This window comes from Herpailurus yagouaroundi, unplaced genomic scaffold, assembly GCF_014898765.1.
Source record: "Herpailurus yagouaroundi ecotype Mexico unplaced genomic scaffold, PumYag 141, whole genome shotgun sequence".
Taxonomy (NCBI): Eukaryota; Metazoa; Chordata; class Mammalia; order Carnivora; family Felidae; genus Herpailurus; species Herpailurus yagouaroundi.
Window position 1 is genome coordinate 32976534 of NW_024412396.1, and position 22559 is coordinate 32999092.

General features: G+C 38.3%; 1 protein-coding gene across 10 annotated transcripts in view; it reads left to right on the forward strand.

The window, feature by feature from the left end:
* The window catches only part of TMEM260 (transmembrane protein 260), a 91443-nt gene that overhangs the window by 36749 nt on the left and 32135 nt on the right, over positions 1–22559 (forward strand). For all 10 annotated transcript variants that reach the window (XR_005790901.1, XM_040477238.1, XM_040477231.1 and 7 more), the window contains 7 exons: positions 1827–1867; positions 5816–5899; positions 7070–7184; positions 8636–8805; positions 11430–11601; positions 14824–14972; positions 22264–22440. Coding sequence is in view for 9 of the 10 variants with exons in the window: in XM_040477238.1 (XP_040333172.1) it covers positions 1827–1867; positions 5816–5899; positions 7070–7184; positions 8636–8805; positions 11430–11601; positions 14824–14972; positions 22264–22440 (908 nt within the window). In the remaining variant the exon portion in view is untranslated. The remainder of the gene's footprint in view (positions 1–1826; positions 1868–5815; positions 5900–7069; positions 7185–8635; positions 8806–11429; positions 11602–14823; positions 14973–22263; positions 22441–22559) is intronic.

Consider the following 22559-nt stretch of genomic DNA (forward strand, 5'->3'; position numbering starts at 1 on the left):
TAGGGTGTACAGATTACTTAAAAAATAAGATAAACTCTTAAACATAAGTAAAACACTTTTAAGGAAGCAAATGGCAAAACTTCAGTGTTCTGCCTGGGCTTTGACTGAAAAAAACAATATTTATCAATGACAGTACAGAGAATTTTCATTTCAGTTATTTACATAACAGACTTGCTCCTTGGAATATGGCCTTTAACACATTAGCAAAAAGTTGGAATCCCCAAACCTGACATCATAATGTCGTATATCCCGAATATATTTCTCAGCATGACAAAGTTAAAAAGATTCTGCCACCAGCACTTGAAACACTTCATTCTTAGCATCGGGTATCACTTTGGTCCCTCAGTCTGTGATTTAAAAATATTTGGGGGCGCCTGGGTGGCGCAGTCGGTTGAGCGTCCGACTTCAGCCAGGTCACGATCTCGCGGTCCGTGAGTTCGAGCCCCGCGTCAGGTTCTGGGCTGACAGCTCAGAGCCTGGAGCCTGTTTCCGATTCTGTGTCTCCCTCTCTCTCTGCCCCTGCCCCGTTCATGCTCTGTCTCTCTCTGTCCCAAAAATAAATAAAAGTTGAAAAAAAAAATTTTTTTTTTAAATAAATAAATAAATAAAAAAATAAAAATATTTGGAAAGATTAAAGAAAAAAAAAACCTCAAAATTTTTAATCTACCTCGACCAAAACACTTCCTTTTTTCACATTTGACAAATAGTGTTCGTGGTACTATTTACTGTAATACCTATGTGTAAATACTTTATAAAATATAATTTCACTAAAATGGCTTTATAAAAGTTCAAAAGGCCCTACTGTCCCTAAAACATAAATCAGGGCAAAACACTGAGTGTGGTTATGGTAAAGGTTATCTGAAGAATAGGAGGACAAACTCATGTTTTTTTTGTTTTTTTGTTTTTTGTTTTTAAGAGAGACAGTTGTCTCGGATTTTTCTTTCATGGTTTGTGTTTTTTGTGCCTTCTATGAAGGCAAATCTCCGAACACTACATGTTATTTGGCACCATTGATAGAAAATTCTAAACCATACAAAAACTAAACAGTCTATTACTCAAGGAGACATACAAAAGAAGTAGAACTATATATTATTAGAAAGTAGGGGAATAATTAACGCCAAATTCAAGGTAATAGTTACCACTGGGGGGTAAGAAAAGCGAGGCTTATGAGTGCTTTGTGAGATACCCTATGGAATTGGTGCAGTCCTGTTTCTTAAGTGAATGGTGGCTCTGTAGACTTTTAAAAAAAACTGTTTATCCCTTAAATACACATTATGTATGTTATTTGTATGGAGGAGATATTTCATAATAAAATAGGTTAATGAAAGGATAATTATTAATTACTTCTTGACTTAGAAAGTTTGATACTTTAAATTTATACTCTGGCTTAGTTATATTGGTTATTCCATTACAATATTGCTTGAGGGCCATTCCAGATTTGAAATTTGTATAATTCACATGTAATTGTGAAATTATAGACTAACATGTGATAATGAGCTCTAATCAAAGTGCCTTAAAGAGACTCCGTAACAAAAGTGTAAAGTCTGTTAATTCATTAATGTGTTAATCATTCCTGCTGGAAATATTTTAACTGATTTTTAGCCAATCATTATTTCTGCATTAATTCTTCCTAAAGAAAGTGTTTAGTTTTCATTGACTTCTCTGCAAAAACTCAGTAAGGCTCTGAAGTAAAGACTGAATAAAGAGAGATGTTGCTTTGTCTATTTAAAACACGCATATTTAAAATCAAGGTAGTTAAAATACAATAGCCTAACAAAGCTTCAGTTTAATGCTTGCACAAGTAAATTTTTCTCTTTTATGTTTAGGCCAAATCTGAAATAGGATCCAGTATGTCTGAAATTTTGCTGTGAGTATGAAATATTTGAAACTGTGTTTTGTTTTGTTTTTAAGTTTATTTATTTATTTTTGAGAGAGAGAGGGAGAGCGTGCATATACAGGGGAGGGGCAGAGAGAGAGAGGGAGAGAGAGAATCCCAAGCAGTCTCTGGCTGTCAACGCAGAGCCCCATTTGGGGTCGATCTCACAAACCCTGAGATCATGACGTGAGCCAAAATCGAGAGTCAGATGCTTAGCTGACTGAGCCACCCAGGTGCCCCTGGAACTGATTTTAAGTAAATTCTCTATTCATTCCATTAACTGAATTTTGGGATTTCTGGGTTTATCTCTTTGTGAAGCAGTATGTCTGAGAAGTAGCTTTAGCCTGTACAGGTAACAGTTGTGTGTGTATACTGTCAAACATTCTAGCATTTCCTTCAATAAGGTAAAGATTGAAGTGAGTAATAAATACAGTAGTTATTAAGAGACTATGTAGAACCTATGCAACTAAAATGTTTCAACTTTCATTTGGATACGAAATTACCCAATGCACTGTTTCTTTATACATAATTTATTCTTTGTTCTGGTTTTATATATGCTTTTTTTTCAGAGATATTTTATAACATTGTATTTAGCAATTTGATTATTTTATTTTTATTTAGAATTGAGCTATGTTCTTTTTTGTTTGTTTGTTTTTCAACGTTTTATTTATTTTTGGGACAGAGAGAGACAGAGCATGAATGGGGGAGGGGCAGAGAGAGAGGGAGACACAGAATCGGAAACAGGCTCCAGGCTCTGAACCATCAGCCCAGAGCCTGACGCGGGGCTCGAACTCACTGACCGCGAGATCGTGACCTGGCTGAAGTCGGACGCTTAACCGACTGCGCCACCCAGGCGCCCCTGAGCTATGTTCTTTAATTATTCAGAGCTTTATTTACTTGATGTCTCTTAAGACTGTTTCTTTAGGCTGTCCTTAAGCTCTGTTTTGGACTTAAATATTTTTAATATCCAGCCTTTTTTAGAGCCAGGTTAAGCAAATAAATTTCATCTGCGTTACCCACTAGGGTTCTTGGAAAAATGGGTTAATATTTGCTTTAAAACCCACACAGATTAAGACAACTTGAAAAATATCCATACCAATCCTTTACTATTTTTATAATATTTTCAATATAAAATTATGGCAAATAGTCTTCTATCACAGGTGATCTCCTAAGTAATTATTAATGTGGGATTCCCAGGACTATTTGAAAACCATTTTTAAAATATGGGGAGAATATTTTAACTCTGTATACAAGGCAGTTCATAGGTTCTCACAGTTTCTGTCTTGTTAACTTGCTAGCTTGTTTGCTTCCTGCCATCCTTCCTTTCTTTTTAAATGACCTTTTTTCCTACTCCCAGAATATGATGCATAATCATTATGAGAAGTTTAGAAAATCCAGGTAAGCAAAAATAAGAAAATTAAAATTATTATAATTCCAACATACAGAGATAACCACCAGTAACATTTTTGTCTGTGTCCTTCCAATATTTCTTCTATTTTTGTTTTTAAAAATGGCATCGTAATATGCATACTGTTTTATTAGCCTGCTGGTTTTCATTTTATACTGTAATTTGAAAACCCTTTCCTGGTACCAATTATTCTTATGTAACCTTTTGTTGGTTCTCACAACTAATTTTGAATATTTTTTTTTTATGTCTGACTGAACCTTTCGTGGGTCCTTTTTCTTTTTCGTTCGGAGAGAAGGTCGCCAGAAGCTCAGTTATAAAGACAGCTTTACCAGTGGCTGTGGACCTTCATTTTATTCCGCTTTGCTCCATGCCAGAAAACTCACTGCTGCTGTCTTTTACCCACCTCCCAGGGCTGTCATCACACTGAAGATTGCTAGTATATTTTACCTTCACAAATCCCACCTGAACTCCAAAGAACTCTCAAGAGTAAGGCACCTTTGTGAAGGCGCCTGGGTGGCTCAGTTCGTTGAGCATTAGACTTCGGCTCAGGTCATGATCTCACAGTTTGTGATTTGAGCCCTGCGTTGGGCTCTGTGCCGACAGCTCGGAGCCTTTCGGATTCTCTCCCCCTCTTTCTGTGCCCCTCTCCTCCCTCTCTCTTTCCCAAAAATAAAGAAACATTAAAAAAAAAAAAAGAGTAATGCTGGACTTTACATCTAACTTTTATTCGGTGCGCATAAAGGTCATCTATTGGGGAACACAAAAGCTTCCTTTATAGTAAAGGAATAGCAGTTAGGTAATATGCCCAGAAAAAAGACATGACAAAAGTAATGACCACTCACACCCACGCTATTTGTTCAAACCAAATCATAATGTAGACTGGAGGCTTAATCCTAGCACTCTCTGACTGAGGGAGAGAATTTCTAGCCTTGAATTGTTTCAGGTGGACAGGAGTGTTGAGAGAAGCAACTCATAATTAACCTACTAGAAAATCCTTCAAAATGATGGGACCTAATCATCTATCCTTTTCCAGTCAAGCAAATTAAATTCTTTCCCCATGCATATCTCTAAATTGCAATCCTGTACAAGGAAATTATTGAATCTAACCCTAGGCAGTGACCATGTTTTAGAGCTAACACTTAAGCAACAGATCTCCAAGAATTAATTTTGAGACTGACTTCATTCCTTTTGAAGAATGGCTTGAAATGGGCCTCATGCTGGAATCAATTTTTCAAGTGTATTTGAAAATGGGTAAGAATATCTTCTCATAGTAGATGAGTCTCCATTAGTAAAAGACACATTGTGTGGTTTCCATAATTATGGCATCGCATTTTCTCCAGCAAAATTGCCGGTAGGGAGAAGAAAGTTCTTTGAGATGGTGTATAGAGTCGTTTCTTTTCTAAAAAGTGGAGACTGCTAGAGCTATTTTAGAACTCAGAAAGCAGTTGGAAAATCCTTATTAGTTAATGGAAGAATTTAGTTTAATTATAGGAAAAAGAATACATTTCTCAGAGATGGCTTCAACATTCTTGAACCACATAATATAGAAAACAAGGAAGCCTTTTTTTTTTTTTTTAATTTTTCTTTCAACGTTTTTTATTTATTTTTGGGACAGAGAGAGACAGAGCATGAACGGGGGAGGGGCAGAGAGAGAGGGAGACACAGAATCGGAAACAGGCTCCAGGCTCCGAGCCATCAGCCCAGAGCCCGACGCGGGGCTCGAACTCACGGACCGCGAGATCGTGACCTGGCTGAAGTCGGACGCTTAACCGACTGCGCCACCTAGGCGCCCCACAAGGAAGCCTTTTAAGGGAGATCACCTCTCTTGTTCTTGTTTCCTTTTTTATGATTGGATCTCCAGAAAATTATTTGAATTAATTTTGTTTTCAATTAGGAAATCACAGGAGGCCATGTGTACAATGCTGACAGAAGTTCAAAAACCCATTTCTGATGACTTCTTACCAAACCAATCAGAGGATACAAATTGGTTTATGATATCGATACACTACACCATACCAATATTACAATCAGAAGAATTACTTGCTCTGATCCTAAGCCAATATAAAATTGGTAACCCAGTGTTACAATTGGAAAACATCTTGGAACTATTTAACCCTTGGGGTGCCCGGGTGGCTCAGTGATTAAGCATCAGACTTCAGCTCAGGTCATGATCTCGCAGTTCGTGAGTTCAAGCCCCACGTTGAGCCCTGTGCTGCCGGCTCAGACCTGGAGTCTGCTTTGGATTCTGTGTCTCCCTCTCTCTCTGTCCCTCCCCTGCTCACATTCTGTCTCTCTCTCTCTCTCAAAAATAAACAAACGTTAAAAAAGAAATTTAAAAAAGAACTGTTTAACTCTTTTCTTGTGGTACCTTTTCTCCCAAATTTAAAATGAGAAGACAAAGTAATTTTAAAATCTGACTCCAGCCCTTAAAACTATTCAGTGCGTTATCAGGTGTGTCTTACAAATAATGTTTTATTTGGAACTAACCAAGTTTGTTTTCTACCAACAATAAGTTAGATTGTCTTTTACAGTTCTCAAGTAACAAGTATGAGGACCCAACTCTCATTCAACATTCAAGCCCTCGCAGTTTGGGCAAATATATCTTTAGCAAGAAAGTGAGTAATATAATTTTTCCCTATTCTCTTCCCCATATTCACTAATTCCATTCATATTTTAATATGTCATTGTAGAACATTGCAAGTATTATTTTATATTAAATATAAATGACTCTGACACTTCTGTTACAGCAAATTTGTATTGCTTTCTTGCTAGTTTTTTTTTTCTTGATTATAAATTAATGATTTTGGAAGATTGAGCATTCATTACATTACAATCTAAGTAAGCAAGTCATTTGATGTCTTAAACTTCTGGTTTGATCCTGTACTCTGCCCATAGCTACTTATTGTTGCATTGCAAAAGAAGTAAGCCATAATTTGAATTCCTCTGATGATAAAAGAAAACCTGAAAAATGCAACACTCCCTTAATTTTTTGTTCATTTACTTTCTAGTCTAAGTGTTTTATGTAAATTTATACATGTACATACATTTGTAGTTGTGTTTCCTTGGCACTTAACGTTATATTGTGAACATTTTCCCGTATCATAAAAACACTTAAAATCATTTAAACGTCTGCGTAAAACTCCATTCTGTGACCTAGGAGAATTAACTTTTAACTATTTGAGACTTTGCAGATTGCTTCCACTCTTTCTGCTACAAGTAATATTAAAGCATTTTTATGGATTAACCTTTATCCACATTTCTGGTTTTTCTTAAAGATTTACACTTACATGTCAAATTGCTAGGTCAATGAGTGTGATTATTTTTAAGGCTCTTCATATATATTATCAAAGTATCTTTTCTTGAAGATTGTAATAACACATGCTTTTGCAGTATTACGTCCTCACCAATATTGAGATTTGTCATTGTAAAATCTTCTTATTTTGATGCATGACATTATTCCTTTGTTTTGCGTATGTTTAATTGCATCTCCGATTTAACAAGATTAATAATCTGTATTTCTTCTGCAAATCTTAACTTTCTATCTGTTGCTGTATAGTTCCAAGTGAAGTCGTCTGTGATATGTATTACAATGTGTAGTGAATGACTATGTTTTGGTTATATGTTCCCACTCAGATTTCTTTCAACTGAGATCTTTCTTTGTCCCTAGTTAAAAATGGAAAGTTTTATGGATCTAATTTTTTTTCCCCGTAGTTTAAACCTATGTGATATTGTCATTAATATTCATGCACATAAATAATTTTGGACATATTTAAATTTTTTTATAGGGACAGACAGAACCCATCATCAGTATGGCTTTTTACTGGAATGTTTTGCATTTATTCATTGTTCTTCGCTTGGAGGGCGAATTTAGATATTTCAAAACCACTTTTCATGGGTGTGGTAAGTTTGACTTGGATATGGCCCTTTGACCCCAAAGGTGATTAGGAATGTACAATCTTGTCTTCACGAATCTTGTAGAAGAGCGACTTATCTTAGAATAGTTAAAATTGTGTGTAATTTATTATAGATCAAAAATTATTAGCGTATTCTCTTTGTAGTAGAAATTATATATATTTTTTTCAACGTTTATTTATTTTTGGGACAGAGAGAGACAGAGCATGAATGGGGGAGGGGCAGAGAGAGAGGGAGACACAGAATCGGAAACAGGCTCCAGGCTCTGAGCCATCAGCCCAGAGCCCGACGCGGGGCTCGAACTCACGGACCGCGAGATCGTGACCTGGCTGAAGTTGGACGCTTAACCGACTGCGCCACCCAGGCGCCCCTGTAGTAGAAATTATAAATGTAGATAGCTTTTCTCTAATGGCGGAAACCAATGCAGTGTATGTGTGTGTTCGAGAGGCCTAATAAATAATACCCTATTTGATCATCTGAGTTCTGAATCAACTGAGAAATGAGATAAACCAGGGTGAATCACCTTTATCACTGATCACTCTGAGATTGGAGAGTGTGGTTTATGTCTGTGGGCAAGGGGGCTTCCTCATAGCACATCCTGGAATGGACAGACCCACCCACTAGTCACAGGCAGCGCTGTCCAGGGCAAGACCCTCCCCACCCCACACCCGCCCCACTGGCTCACAGGGACAGAGTCTGCCCCTGGACAGGTGCATCCTGTAGGCAGATCACTTCCAAGAGAAAGAGGAAAGGGGAGGGCTCTGCGGACCCACCCTCAGCTCCCAGATTCCCCCCCCCCCATCAGCTCAGTGCCTGCACCCCTCAGGAAAGAAGTGAGGGGTGTTACATTGGTGGAGCTTCCCCACGTGGGAGGAGACATCAGGAGCAAAGCAAAAGCATTTCTCCACCCCCTCCACCTTACAAGTGGCAGGAGTTCAAGGCGCAAGCCACGGGATTGAAAAGAACGTGTGGATCCAAAAAGGGAGATTCGACGGGGCGCCTGGGTGGCGCAGTCGGTTAAGCGTCCGACTTCGACCAGGTCACGATCTCGCGGTCCGGGAGTTCGAGCCCCGCGTCGGGCTCTGGGCTGATGGCTCAGAGCCTGGAGCCTGTTTCCGATTCTGTGTCTCCCTCTCTCTCTGCCCCTCCCCCGTTCATGCTCTGTCTCTCTCTGTCCCAAAAATAAAATAAAACGTTGAAAAAAAATTATAAAAAAAAAAAAAAAAAAAACCAAAAGGGAGATTCGTGTGTCAAATGGGAAAGGGGAAATATTTGAAAATTGAAAGCTAGAGGGACGTGGAGTCGGATTGGGGAAAGTCAGTTAACAAGACCTGCGTGACAGCAATAGGCACACGCGGTGTATTTTTTAAGTCGACAGGTGCCTGATTGGTTGCATCAAGCAGCCAGCCGGACGTGCTGCTCTTGTGTCTCTTGCACAGGTAGAAAGATTCTGGATGCAGAGCAACGCTGTGGTGGCCGTGCTCGCCGGCGTCGGCTTGGCCGCGCTAGTTTCTGAGAGCAACCGAGTGCTGAACACCAGTGGGCTTCAGTGTCTGGAGTGGCTTTCAGCAACGCTTTTTATAATGTACCAAATATATTCTAATTTCAGGTAACACATGCTTAATTTTATGAAAAGTCTCACCCAAACAAGAGACGTTTGGATGTTTAGATCCTCGGACTTTGTTGCACCTGTAACCTCCACTGGTTTTCAGAGTGAGACGGCTTGGTCTGGACGCGGTGCTTCTGCCTGAACAGAATCTCAGGCAGACTGATGCGTAGTTTCAGGGCGTTGCCAGCAAGGGTTTGGGTGGCACATATCAACCAGTTGTATATTTTCCCCCAAGGAGCCCTAGAGAGACTTTGTAGGATTTGGAGGATGCGTCCGTGATGTGTCCATGATCTAAAATACCACTTGGGGGCGCCTGGGTGGCTCAGTCGGTTAAGCGTCCGACTTCAGCTCAGGTCTCGATCTCGCGGTCCGTGGGTTCAAGCCCCGCGTCGGGCTCTGGGCTGATGGCTCAGAGCCTGGAGCCTGCTTCCGATTCTGTGTCTCCCTCTCTCTCTGCCCCTCCCCCGTTCATGCTCTGTCTCAAAAATAAATAAACGTTAAAAAAAATTTTTTTTTTAAATACCACTTGGATGGAGAGTAAAGGCATTTGGGCCTTTTGTATGCCCTGAAATAATTCCCTTTATCCTTCAAAGATTTCATCTTTTGAGTAACACCTGGCCCTTTTCTAGTTCACTCCATAGCAGTGAATATTAATTATTTTGAAATCATTGAAGTTCTAAAAGTTTCTTCATTCTTATGCATTAGTATTATATGTACTTTTAAAAATCTGTTTGATAACCATGCCAATGAAAACCTCAGTCTAACATAAGAGACGTCCACGTTTTAGATGATAGTTCATTTATTTCCATCAGCGTTGAGTAAACGTTACAGAGGTGGAAAGAGTCCACTGGAGTTTCATGACAGTGAGATTTGATTGGTATTGAAAAAAGTTTTTTTATTAATGTTTATTTATTTCTGAGAGAGAGACAGAGACAGAGCATGAGCTGGGGAGGCCTGAGAGAGAGGGAGACACAGAATCTGAAGCAGGCTCCAGGCTCTGAGCTGTCTGCACAGAGCCTGACATGGGGCTCAAACCACGAACCACGAGATCATGACTTGAGCTGAAGTCAGACGCTTAACCGACTGAGCCACCCAGGTGCACTGATTGGTATTTTAAAAGGTTAAATTTCTGGGGCACCTGGTGGCTCAGGTACAACTCTTGATTTCGGCTCAGGTTGTGATATCGAGCCCTGCGTGGGATTCTGTGCTGGGGGGGGGGGGTGGTGCCTACATAAGATTCTTTCTCCCTCTCCCTCTGCTACTCATGTGCCTGCTCTCTCATAAATACATACATACATATATACATGCATATATACTTAAAGCCTTTAAAAAATAATGATTAAAAGGTTAGATGTCCCCTTTCAACTTAACTTTAAAAACTGATGTTCTTTATAATACCAGGGTAGAGCCAGTGTTGGGAAGGCTGCTTCACAGGAGGTCTGGTGGGAAGGGGACATGTGTCCCAGGCACAACTCCATAGCTAGCTTAACAAGGGTCTGCAAAGCCCACATGTTTCCCACGTTTGTTTTATCCCAATCTCCTCCTGACTCGGGTCTTTAGGGCAATCCAGGTTCGACATCAGGGATGCTTGTACATGGCTGGGTTATTGTATTTTGTTTTGATTCTTGTATTTGTCCCAGGGGAATGGAATAGATAGCAACTTCACTAGGTGGCAAAATGTGAGGCATCACCCTGCGAAGTAGGGAATCATAGCAGGAAGCAGTTGCAGCAGTTTCAAAGGCAAGGGTTAATATTTTGTTCCTAGCAGTGTTCATTTGCTTTGTGACGCTAGCCCAGTGATTCAACTTTAGGCTGTGTGTCTCCAAACCATTAAATGTAACAGACCTGATAATAACAGGCAGGACATTGCTTGTTCCGTGTTTTGATGCGTTTACTCTCTTGTAGTCTATTTCTTTTTTCATGGGAAGCTCTCAGAATTCATGCCAGTTTTCTTTGAAGTTAGAAAGTCCACTCTGTCACTGAAAAGAGTTGTACCGCTGTTGTTGGCAATAGCAAGAAATGCCTGGAGAGAAGTAAACAACTCAACCAGCTGTTCCTTCCCTTCCTTCTTGTTGGTGTCATTCCCTAATGAGTTAGTTCTCAGTCTAGAAAGGAGAGAAGAGACTATGGTGCGGGGGAAGTGGTGAAAAGGATCAACCTTGCATGCAAGAGAGTCAGACCAATGTCATAGGAAGTTATGCCAGAAATTGGTAGATTTCCTTTTAATTTCTGAAAAGTCCTTTGGTCTAAATGAAGTTGACATGACATTACCTTGAATTCCAAGTGAAATCAGAAGACTTACTTCTTTTTAGTGAAATTGGGTGTGTTTTTAGGGGGGGAAAAGGACTTATTTCTAAGCACTGATTCCCTTTTTATAGAAATGATAAATTCCAGAAGTAAAGCAGTCCACTGATTTTTGTTTAATTGCACAATCAGTTTTCTTTCAGATGATAGTGTTCTTTTTTCAAATATATTTATCTTCTTAAAAGATATAAATTAGAATACTTTGAAACCCTACATGTAGAGTGCGTGATGGGAAAAGAATGGTGCAGCAAATAAATTCAGTCTTGTTGAAACTGTAGCAGTATGTTGCTATTTTAATGTTTCTTTATTCTTTTGTTTAGCATTTGTGACCAAAGGACCAACTATGTCATTGATAAATTTGCAAAGAACCTTCTAGCCTCTATGCCTCATGATGCAATTATCTTACTCAGAGGAGATTTGCCAGGGAATTCTCTCCGTTACATGCATTATTGCGAGGGACTGAGGCCAGATATTTCACTAGTGGATCAGGAAGTAAGTATGTGAAAAATATACTTAGAATATAGTAACAGTAATCGCTTGAAAGCAAATATTTTTTAAACTTTTTTAACAGTGGATGGGTACAGTTTTCATGAAAACGCTTAGAATATACATCATGTTCTTTTGTTTATTGTAACTAATGTATAAGCCATATGAATTGGTTCCTTCTCATCTAAACAGAATGTTTGGGGGCGCCTGGGTGGCTCAGTCGGTTAAGTGTCCAACTTTGGCTGAGGTCATGATCTCACCGCTTGTGAGTTTGAGCCCCACATCAGGCTCTGTGCTGACAGCTCAGAGCCTGGAGCCTGCTTTGGATTCTGTCTCCGTCTCTCTCTGCCCATCTCCTGCTCTCTGTCTCTCTCTCTCAAAAGTAAATAAATATTTTTAAAAACTTTTCTAAACTGAATGTTTTAAGAATTAATGTTTTTCATGGTAGAATCAAATAATATATTTGGCCAACACAGCCATTCAAATTAACACTGCCCACTGGTCCAGAGATTAAAATATTTTAGATTGAATATAAAATAAGTTATACTGCAGGTAAGTAAACATTTCATTCTAAGTAGAAATTATTAACCCCAATTCTGGTATAGAATTTTGAGTAAACTTTGTTGGTCTTGTGACAAAAATACGTTTGGAGAGGACTTGTGAAAATTTCCAGGTCTATTAAAACAATCTTCCGGAATTGGGGCGCCTGGGTGGCTCAGTCGGTTAAGCGTCTGACTTCGGCTCAGGTCATGATCTCACGGTCCATGGGTTCAAGCCCCGCGTCGGGCTCTGTGCTGACAGCTCAGAGCCTGGAGCCTGTTTCAGATTCTGTGTCTTCCTCTCTCTGACCCTCCCCCGTTCATGCTCTGTCTCTCTCTGTCTCAAAAATAAATAAACGTTAAAAAAAAAATTTAAAAAAAAAAAACAATCTTCCGGAACTGAAGAAATATATTTAAACTATAAGATTTCTAATTTAAACCATAAATACCTAAAAGGGAACAAATCTATCTCTGGTGTTTTTAGAGCAGTCATCAGGGAGAGAGAATTCCTAATCTTTATACTAATCTTAATACTATGATTAGTTTGATTGAGCAAATGAGTAGGCACAATACTTAATAAATTTTGTTGAATTAATGAATAATTGGAATTTTTTGGAGAAAACTGGATAAACAGATTTGCAAATATGGGGAAACTTGCAAATTACACATTTTTTTGTAAGCAGTTTGCTTTTATATCAGGTACACAAATTGATTAATTTGATCTTCAACCTAGCTTCTGACAAAAGCAAGGTTATTAGTTGATAATGTGGTATCCCACCATGATTTTAAAATACTGTTTAGGACGGCAGTCACTATCGTTGAAAAGTGTGGATTTCAAAGTTAATTAGACCTAAATTCAAGTCCTCATTCTGTCACTTCCAGGATGTGTGACATGGGGCTAATGATTTTTCCTCTCAGAGCTTCTGTCTCCTGATCTATAAAATGGAAATGATCATCATTTAAGTTAGGATGCTTTTGAATGCAAGAAACAAAATACCTAAGAGTAGCTTAAACTATACAGTGTTTAATCTCCCATAAGAAGTAGTCTGAAGATAGGAGGTTTTAGGATGGATAATACAAGCAGTTCAAGTGATGTCAGTGTTCCAGGCCCACTTTTCTACATCCATCTTGAACTGATGAATGTCCAGTTCCAAGCATCACATCCTAAAAGGAAGCAAAGTGCCTCTCCTCCTCTCTCCTCCCCTCCTCTTTCTCTCTCTCTCTCTCTCTCTCTCTCTCTCCCCCGTCCCCTGCCCCCCGCCAACCTCCTATCTCTCTTCCCCTCTCTGTTGAGAGTAACATGTGCCCCAGAAGCCCCTAGCAGACCACCCCGAGGGCCCCCCTCTAATCAGTATTGGGTCATATGCTAATTCCTAAACTCCTTGCTGGCAAAAGGGAAAGACTAGACCCAAGCATGGAGCTGCCCTGGACTACCAGGTCAAAGTCAGGATTGTGTCAGTGAGGAAGAAGAGGGTATTAGCTGTTGAGTAGGCACCCAGCAGTGTCTAATGTGATTACTATGCAATAAGGTTACTATGAGAATTAGATGAGAAATATTAAGGTTGTAGCATATAGAAGGTGTTGAATTAATGTTAATATCCCTAAGAACTGAAACTATTGGGTCATAAGATCTAATTCAATAAGTATGTTTGAGTATTTACAGTGTAACCTAGATTAAAATTAATTTGTCATCTCTAGTTAAATTACTTATATAAAGCAAGTAACACATAAGCATAATTGCTCAAAAGGTAATATCTAAACGATAACAAAGCTTTGAAGGTGTAAATGGGAGTCTTTTCTTTAAAAAAAAAAAAGTAAATCTGTACATATGAAAGTATAGATAAGGATATACTAAGTATAGAATTAAGAAATAATGATTTTTCCTGATATTGATGATTTATTTTAATCAAAAGACCATGTGAGAATATACAATTTGGACATACTGATACATTCAGATAATTTTTCTCTTTGAGGTCTAGATTGTCATACGTTGAGCTTCTCAAGGGCAGGGATTTTATCTTCTTCATTGTAGGTGGGCAGTACTTGTTTCTGGAGTAAATGGATGAACAAAAGAGTCGAGTAATGACACATCTCTGTATCTTGCCCAGGTTGTCTAGCCTGGCCACCAAAGACCTTCCAACTTCAGCAAACATAATCTGAGAACCATTTAATGCCAGGCACTGTGCTAGGTGCAGAGGCACAAAGATGAAAACATACAGTCCCTTCCCTCGAGAAGCTCACAGTCTAGTGAGTAGTGTAAGAGCTATGACAGAGGTAGGTACAAGGTGCTATAGGAGCCTATCATTCTGTGGTGGAACCTGGGGAGGGCATCATGGATGAAGTGATACTTAAGCTTGGTCTGAAAGTTGGGCACACATTCTCTAGGTGTGAGATGGGGGAAGGTCATTCTGGCCAGTGCGTCCGTCAAGTGCATGCAGGTAAGATCAAACTAAGTGCTTAGGTTACCAATAGTAGGCGCAGCTTAAGAAATGAAATCCAAGGTTAAAGTCATTTAGAGGAGTAGTCAGTGGCGAATACCTCGGTTGTGCTTGTTCGTATTTTTCAATCATGTTAATATTTAATGAGTATAATACCCACATTTTAGAACTTTTTCATTGTACTTGGTCAACTTGATTCTTTTTTAAGAAGTATATCAAAAATATGACATCACTTATTATTTTTCTGATAGATGATGACTTATGAGTGGTATTTACCCAAGATGGCAAAGCACTTACCAGGTGTCAGCTTTCCTGGAAACCGGTGGAATCCTGTGGAAGGAATGTTACCTAGTGGAATGGTCACATTTAATCTTTATCATTTTCTTGAAATAAATAAACAGTAAGCATTCTTTTCATATAATAGCTTTTCTAAAATCTTAAGCTTTTCTAAAATTGTTTATGTAGCAGCTGTGCCTCATCCAAAAGACCAATTTTCTACACCTATTTCCCTGTCACCGGTGAGATTATCTTTGTAATTAAATTGAATATCTGTGCATAAATGAGGCCAGGCAGAAATAAATGTTATTGTTCTGGGTAAAGGAAAAATAAGGACAGATTAACAAGAATAGCAAATAAGATCTTAGTATAATTCAGAGAAATTGGAGATATGCCTGTCTACTTGAAATCGTTGCAGGTGGATCTCAAGCAATTATAGTTCCCCCCGATCAACACCATGGCCCCCTTTTAAGTGTAAAGCAAATTTTTTCCAGGAATAATCACTATATAAAAATAGCTTAAGGATTTTTCTAATAAAGGATAAAGCATTTCTGTAAATAAGAAAAACACCTACAGTTATGCTGGCTGAGATAACATATGAGAACTGTGAATTCTAGACTTAAGAACGTAAAATTATTCATAGTTAAGGTCAAGAATAAATAACTCCTTCAGTGGTAGAGTGTTGAACATTTTTCCTATCCATGAAATGCTTGAGATCGTCCAGAGTGTGAAGAAGAAAACGTATTTCATAATTTCTATTCTCTTACAAAGGGGATTTAAGAAATTCTTTCTAAATTCCCAAGTTAAATTATCCCTTACTAAGAATTTGATAACATGGTACTTTTGGTGTTCAGAACCTGAAGTTTACTGTGGCTAATGAAGTGATAAGTAATGAGTATAAATGTTCTGTGAGAGTCATTTTAATTGTTCTATTTTTGAATAAGATATTAAGAGCCATTAACATCCCTAAATGGACATTTTTTTGGTTAATTTTATTTAATTCAACCCCACAAACATTATTGAATCTACTATGCTCCAGCCTATGTTAGGCCTTGGCAATAAAGTGAGACTCAGTTCCAAGTTTAAATAGACCACAATCTTGTTGTATATACACATAGATATGAGTATAACTGGCTATAATATAATGGGGTAAGCTCTCTACTATGCTAGCCGAGCTTTGTGAAGTGTGAGACCCAGTCAATGTTCAATATGTGTTTACCGAGGATGATTTAACTGGGAGCATGGGTGAAGAAGCAATTAATTCTGCCTGGAGGCATTCATTCAGCATTTATTTAATAAATAATTGACTGTCCAAAATGACCCAACAACTATATAAGCTACAGATGCATGGGCATGACCCCTGCTGTTGCAGTCTTTTGGAGAGGGTTTCAGGTGGTGCTGTAAATATGAAGCAGATAAATTACATTGTCATCTGGTAAGCATGGAAGTGTCAGTATGGACATAATGTTGGAGATTTAAAGACTAAGTAGGAATTTGCCAAGTGGGTAGGAGAAGGCCAATTCAAGGGAAGTGCACGTGCAAAGTCATGGGAAGGGCCTGCTGAGCCCTGGGGAAACTGGGAGTGGTCCAGTAAGCTTGGAGCACGGGCTTAAAGGGCTAGGTGAAGAGATGAGTGGGGAGGCACAGGGAGGCCCAGATTGTGAAAGGCATTATCTCATTGGCCATTGGCATGAATGAGGCATGTCCCTGTTACAGAAATACTCTATGCTCCATGTGGAAATTCTAAAAAATACAGGCAAATAAATATAAAGAAGATCAATACTATCTGTCTTTAAGATATCCACTGATAACATCTTGGTAAGCTTTTCGGAATTTCATTCATTTTTAACATCAATTATTTACTTCTACAAACATATATACACTCTCACAGACTCCTACAATACTAGCTGAGATAATAGTTTTCTGTTCAGTTTTTTCACCTAATACCATATCATAAGCATTTCCCCATGTACTCAGAAAAATGCTTTTATTACCATCATTTCTTGACTGTTTAATATTCTCATGTAGATGCATGATAACAAATATTCTATTTTTGGACATTTTTGTGAAGTCTAGAAGATTTGACTATTATAATATAGCATGGTGATAAACTTTCTGGCCCATAAATTTTTGTTAATATTTTTGATTAACCAAGGCCTCAAGATAAATATTGCTTATTGGTATCAGTTTTTAAAATAAAATTTTGGGGGCATCTGGGTGGCTCAGTCAGTTGAGCATCCGACTTCGGCTCAGGTCATGATCTCACAGTCTGTGACTTCGACCCCGCGTTGGGCTCTGTGCTGACAGCTCAGAGCCTGGAGCCTGCTTCGGATTCTGTGTCTCCTTGTCTCTCTCTGCCCCTCCCCTGCTCATGCTCTGTCTCTCTCTCTCTCTGTCAAAAATAAATAAACATTAAATTTTTTTAAATAAAATTTTTAGTTTATTGTTAGCCTTGTTCATTATAGAATAGAATAGAATCCGATGTGGGGCTCGAACTCGCAAACTGTGAGGTCATGACCTGAGCCGAAGTCGGACGCCCAACTGACTAAGTCACCCAAGCACCCCAAGAAAAAAATTTTTTAACTAGAAAAAATATGGTTCTATTACACATATACAAATAAATCAAAAATTTTACAAAGTTGAAAGCATAATGCGGAAGAATCCTGTCTTTCCATTGAATATCATGAAACCGTTTTTTAATGTTTTTACAAACTATTCTTAGTAGGTACATGTACTGTATTTTAATAATAAGAGGGGAAAGGAACTATGAGTAGATAGTTAATAGAATATCTTAATGTTTAACTATCATAAAATTATATACTACAACAAATGACTTTGTGTATATAGTTTTCTTTGGAGGGGATAGAAGTTTGAATTCTTAGAATAGATTCTCAGAAGTGAAATTACTAAGTCAAAGTACATGAACAATTGTAAGGCACTTGATAGAGATTTTTTCCCCCAAAGCATTGAGCCATCAGCATCACACGAAAGCTTTCTAAATGGGCACTTTCTAAAAGGAACAAAGCTAATATTATTGAACACTTACTATTTTATTTTTAAGATGCAGTGATATTTTTTAATGTATAGTTCTATGAATTTTAACACATGTATACATTTATATCTTCCCACAACAATTAGGATACAGAACAGATCCATGTGGGATACGTGGATAACCCCCACAACAATCAGGATAGAGAACAGTTCCTTTTCGTTGCTGAGTAGTATTCCATTCTATAGATGTTCCTGTTTGTTTATCAGTTCACCTGTTGAAGGACATTTGGGTTGTCAGGTTGGGGACTGAGCTGCTGTAAATATTCATGTACAGGTTTGTGTGTGAACATGAGTGGGATGATTGGATTGTTTGTTTTCTTAACTATTGAGTTTTAAAAATTCTTTCTGTATGGTAGGTACAAATCTTCAGCAAATATGTGATTCATAAATTTTGTAGCTTGACTTTTATTCTTTTTTGAAGTGGCTTTTGCAGATAAATTTTTTATTTTGATGACATCCAATTATCATTTTTTTTCATTTATGGATCATACTCTGGTGTCGTACCCAAGAACTCTTTGCCTAATGTCAGGTCACAAAGATTTTCACGTGTTTTCTTCTAGGAGTTTAATAGTTTTATCTTTTACATTTCATATCAGTGATCCACTTTGAGTTACTTTTTGTAAGGGGGCAAGGGATTAAGACAAGGTTCTTGGGGATTCTTTGTTGTTTTGTTTTTGTGTATAAATGTCAAGTTGTCCTAATATTTGTTGAAAACATCCTTTTTCATTAAATGGCATTTTCATCTTTGTATCTACAAAAGAAAAAACTCTTCTGGGTTTTTGATTGGGTTTTAATTTGAGTAGTGTTTTCATGTTCTATCTTTTTTATTCTTTTGTTCTTAACCACCCATATCATAGTTAAAGTGGGTTTCTTGTAGACAGCATATATCTGGGTCTTGTTTTATTTTCCATTCTGACAATGTCTATCTTTTCATTGGTGTATTTAGACCATTTGCATTTCATGAAAATATTGACGTATTTAGATGTATGTCTACCATTTCATTATTTGCTCTCAGTTTGTTCCCTCTGTTTCTCAGTCCACTGCTTCCCTTTTCCTGTCATATTTTGGAAATTTTGATTTTTTTAGTATTCCATTTTAAATTATTCAGTTGTTTGCTATGTCTCTTGGTAAATTTTTTTTTAACAGTTGATCTTGAGAATCACAGTATCCATAACTTTTCACAGTCTACTTAGGATTAATATTTTGCTACTTCGAGTGGCATATAGAAAACTTACTGCCATATAAGTCCCTTTAACCTCCTCACTTTTGTGTTATCAAATATATTAATTATACCAGATACTTGATAATTTTTGTTTTCATCTGTCATACATATATTTTTTAATTTAAGAGAAAAAATAATTTAAGGTATGTATCTAGATATTTATCATATCTGTTGCCCTTCTTTTGATCCCAGGATATCATCATCATTGTTCTCTGTGTGAAATGTGTTGTTTTTCTGTGGCTGCCTTCAAGATTGTGTCTTTGGTTTTTAGCAGTTTGGTTATGGCGTATCTGAGCATGGATTTCTTTAAGTCTAACCTGTTTGGTGTTCGCTGAGCTGCTTAAATCTGTAAGATTGTGTCTTTCACAAAATTTGGGAGATTTTTTGACATTATTTCTTTAAATACTTTTTCTGCTTCACTTTTTTTCTCTTCTCCACCGGGGATTCTGATGACATGAACATTAGACCTTTTGGCACTGTCTCACAGGTGCATGAGACTGTACTTTTTTTTTTTTTCAGTCTTTTTGTTTGTGGTTTAAATCGTCTCATTTCTCTTGATCTGTCACCATTCAGTTTACTGTCTGCTTCTCTCTCTCTCTCTTCCTCCCTCTCTCTCTCTCTCCAGACTTACATTAAGCCCATCTAATGAATTTTTAATTTCCATCATATTTTTCAGGTCTGTAATTTCTACTTGGTTCCTTTTTATATCTTCTGTTTCTTTGTTGAGATTTTTCTATTTTTCTATTCATTTCAAGAGTATTTGCCTTTACTTCTTGGGGCATTGTTATAATAGATATTTTACAGTCTTTGGCAATTCTAACATCTGTACCATTTTGGAATTCACATCTATTGATTATATTTTCCCTTGTGAATTGAGATTTTCCTGCTTCTTTATAAGCCAAATCATTTTTGGATTATATCCTGGACATTTTGGATATTTGGGCCTTATTTAAATCCTAACGAGAATGTTGATTTGTTTGTTTGTTGGTGTAGCAGGCTGTCAGCCAGGTAAATCTCAGGCTGCAAATTCTGACCTGCCTTCTGTGTCCTGTAGTTCCAATATTGGTTCTGTTTTCAAAGCATTTGCAGTGCGATCTGAATCAATCCCTGTGTGCTGCCCATTACTCAGTCTGGGCCTTGGGTGGCCATCTGTCCAGTGACTCATTTCTCAGAGTCTATTTAGGGTCAGATCCATGCATGCTGAGCTCGGAGATATGCCAGGAGTTCCTACACAACTTCATGGGATTGCTCTCTTGACCTCCCTCCTTTCTGTCTTCACTCTTGCCCTTTTCCTTCTTTGGAGCCTTCTTTCCTGGTTGTTTGGCCGGAAAGCTGGAGCTTTAATTTCCCTCACCTGCCACGCAAGTCCTGTGACTGTGTCTGTGTCTGGGGCCAGGCTGCCAGAGGCCGAACAGAGGTAAAGAGCAGTGAGGATTTGCTCCTGGCTCTTGCAGCCGCAGCTCCTCTGATTAGAGAGGTGTTCCTTTCCTTCAGAACTGTAGGAACCTGCTGGTTGCCCCTGCCGTCACTGTGCTGTTGCCTCTGTAACTGGCACAGTACTTCCTGGTGCCTGGGGAAGGAGAGGAGGGGAGATCCAGGGGATTTCCTCTACTCTCCCCAACCTTCCCTTTCCTCCTTCTTGGGCTTGAAAACAGGGGCTTTTCTTGGAGCTCTTTTTGTCCTCACCTGGCATTAGGCTTCCCTTGAGTCCAGGCTAGGCAATATCAGCAGTGGGGAAATGGTAAACTCCCCACAGGTTTGGTAGAACTCAGAATTCCGGTGTCTTTCCCTGTGCTTGTTTCTGCCATTTACTCTTCAGAGTCCTCAGATTCCAGGCTTTCTGTCCAAGAAGTCTAGTATGCAGTGGGGGAGACAGAGTGGAGCGTGCTTCCTCCATCTTTCCCCAAACCAGAACTCTTATTCTGTTTTAAAACTGCACTTTGGGGGGCGCCTGGGTGGCTCAGTCGGTTAAGCGTCCGACTTCGGCTCAGGTCACGATCTCGCGGTCCGTGAGTTCGAGCCCCGCGTCAGGCTCTGGGCTGATGGCTCAGAGCCTGGAGCCTGTTTCCGATTCTGTGTCTCCCTCTCTCTCTGCCCCTCCCCCGTTCATGCTCTGTCTCTCTCTGTCTCAAAAATAAATAAAAAACGTTAAAAAATTAAAAAAAAAAAAAAAAAAAACCGCACTGGTATCAGATCCCCACTTAATCTTGAACAGCTCTGAGAGGGTTTGCCCATTTCACAGCTGAGGAGACTAGACACAGGTAGTTAAGTAATTTCCTCCAAATCACAGAGGTCAGAGATGGTGGGAAAAAACCTAAAATCTAAGCCGGAAGTATCTTGTTTCAAAGTTGATGGCGTCTTTTATTACTTTCAAGTAATTTCTTCTAATATACGTCTTTTTTCCTATTTCGTAATAGCTACCCAGTCACACACCACAAATTGGAACAGAACTATTCGATTATAGTGAGTTTAAACCAACCTTTTTAAACCATTTCTATTCCTAATTTTTGCAGGATTTGAAGCTTTTTATAGTTTATTCAATCTAATTGATTTTAGTCAGCAAATATGGTGGATTAGCTAAGCATCCTGCTATGTGTGGTTTAGAGTTAATTCAGAGATAGAGAGCCTATCCTCAGGATGCTTCTGGGCTACATGGGGAGATTTGTGAATGCAAACAATAAGTACAATACAGTAACAATAAAAGAGAAGAAGAAAGTGCAATGGGAATTTGAGGAAGGAGAAACTACTTCTAAGCAGGGAAACAAATGAAGACGTATTATTTCCACCTGTAAAATGAAAAAAGAAAGGTGTCAAATAATGTTTAAGTTTACATGTGAAACAGGACCACAGAAGCTTTCTTTCATTATAATAATGCTTGTCCCCAAATGATTTCTTATGTTTTGAGCAGGTAGGTTTTATTATTTATGTCTGTTACCTTCTCCCCAGCTCTCCCCAAACAGCTTTTTTTGCACTAATATAAATTCTAAACGGTCTATTTGGGAAAGATTTAAATAAACCGAAAGGTTTACCAATTGTTTATTGCTAACCAAGATTCAAGGAGTCAAAAATGACCCTTTATGAGTTGTATTTATTAACATTTAGAACTTTGAGTTAAAAATATTTTCTTTTCTGTTTTCAATAGGAAGAAAACATTCGTTTGCATAGGAATTCATGAAGGTGACCCAACCTGGAAAAAGAACTATTCACTTTGGCCTTGGGGTTCTTGTGACAAATTAGTTCCTTCGGAGATTGTATTCAACCCTGAGGAATGGATTAAACTCACAAGAAATATCTATAACTGGACCGAAGAATATGGAAGGTAGGAACAGCAGTTCTGTTTTTCATCAGAGTATGGCAGTTTTGTGTGCTTAAAAAACTAAATTTTGAGATGCCTATGAATAGTTTTGATTTTTTTAAATTAGTTATTAGTATTATTTG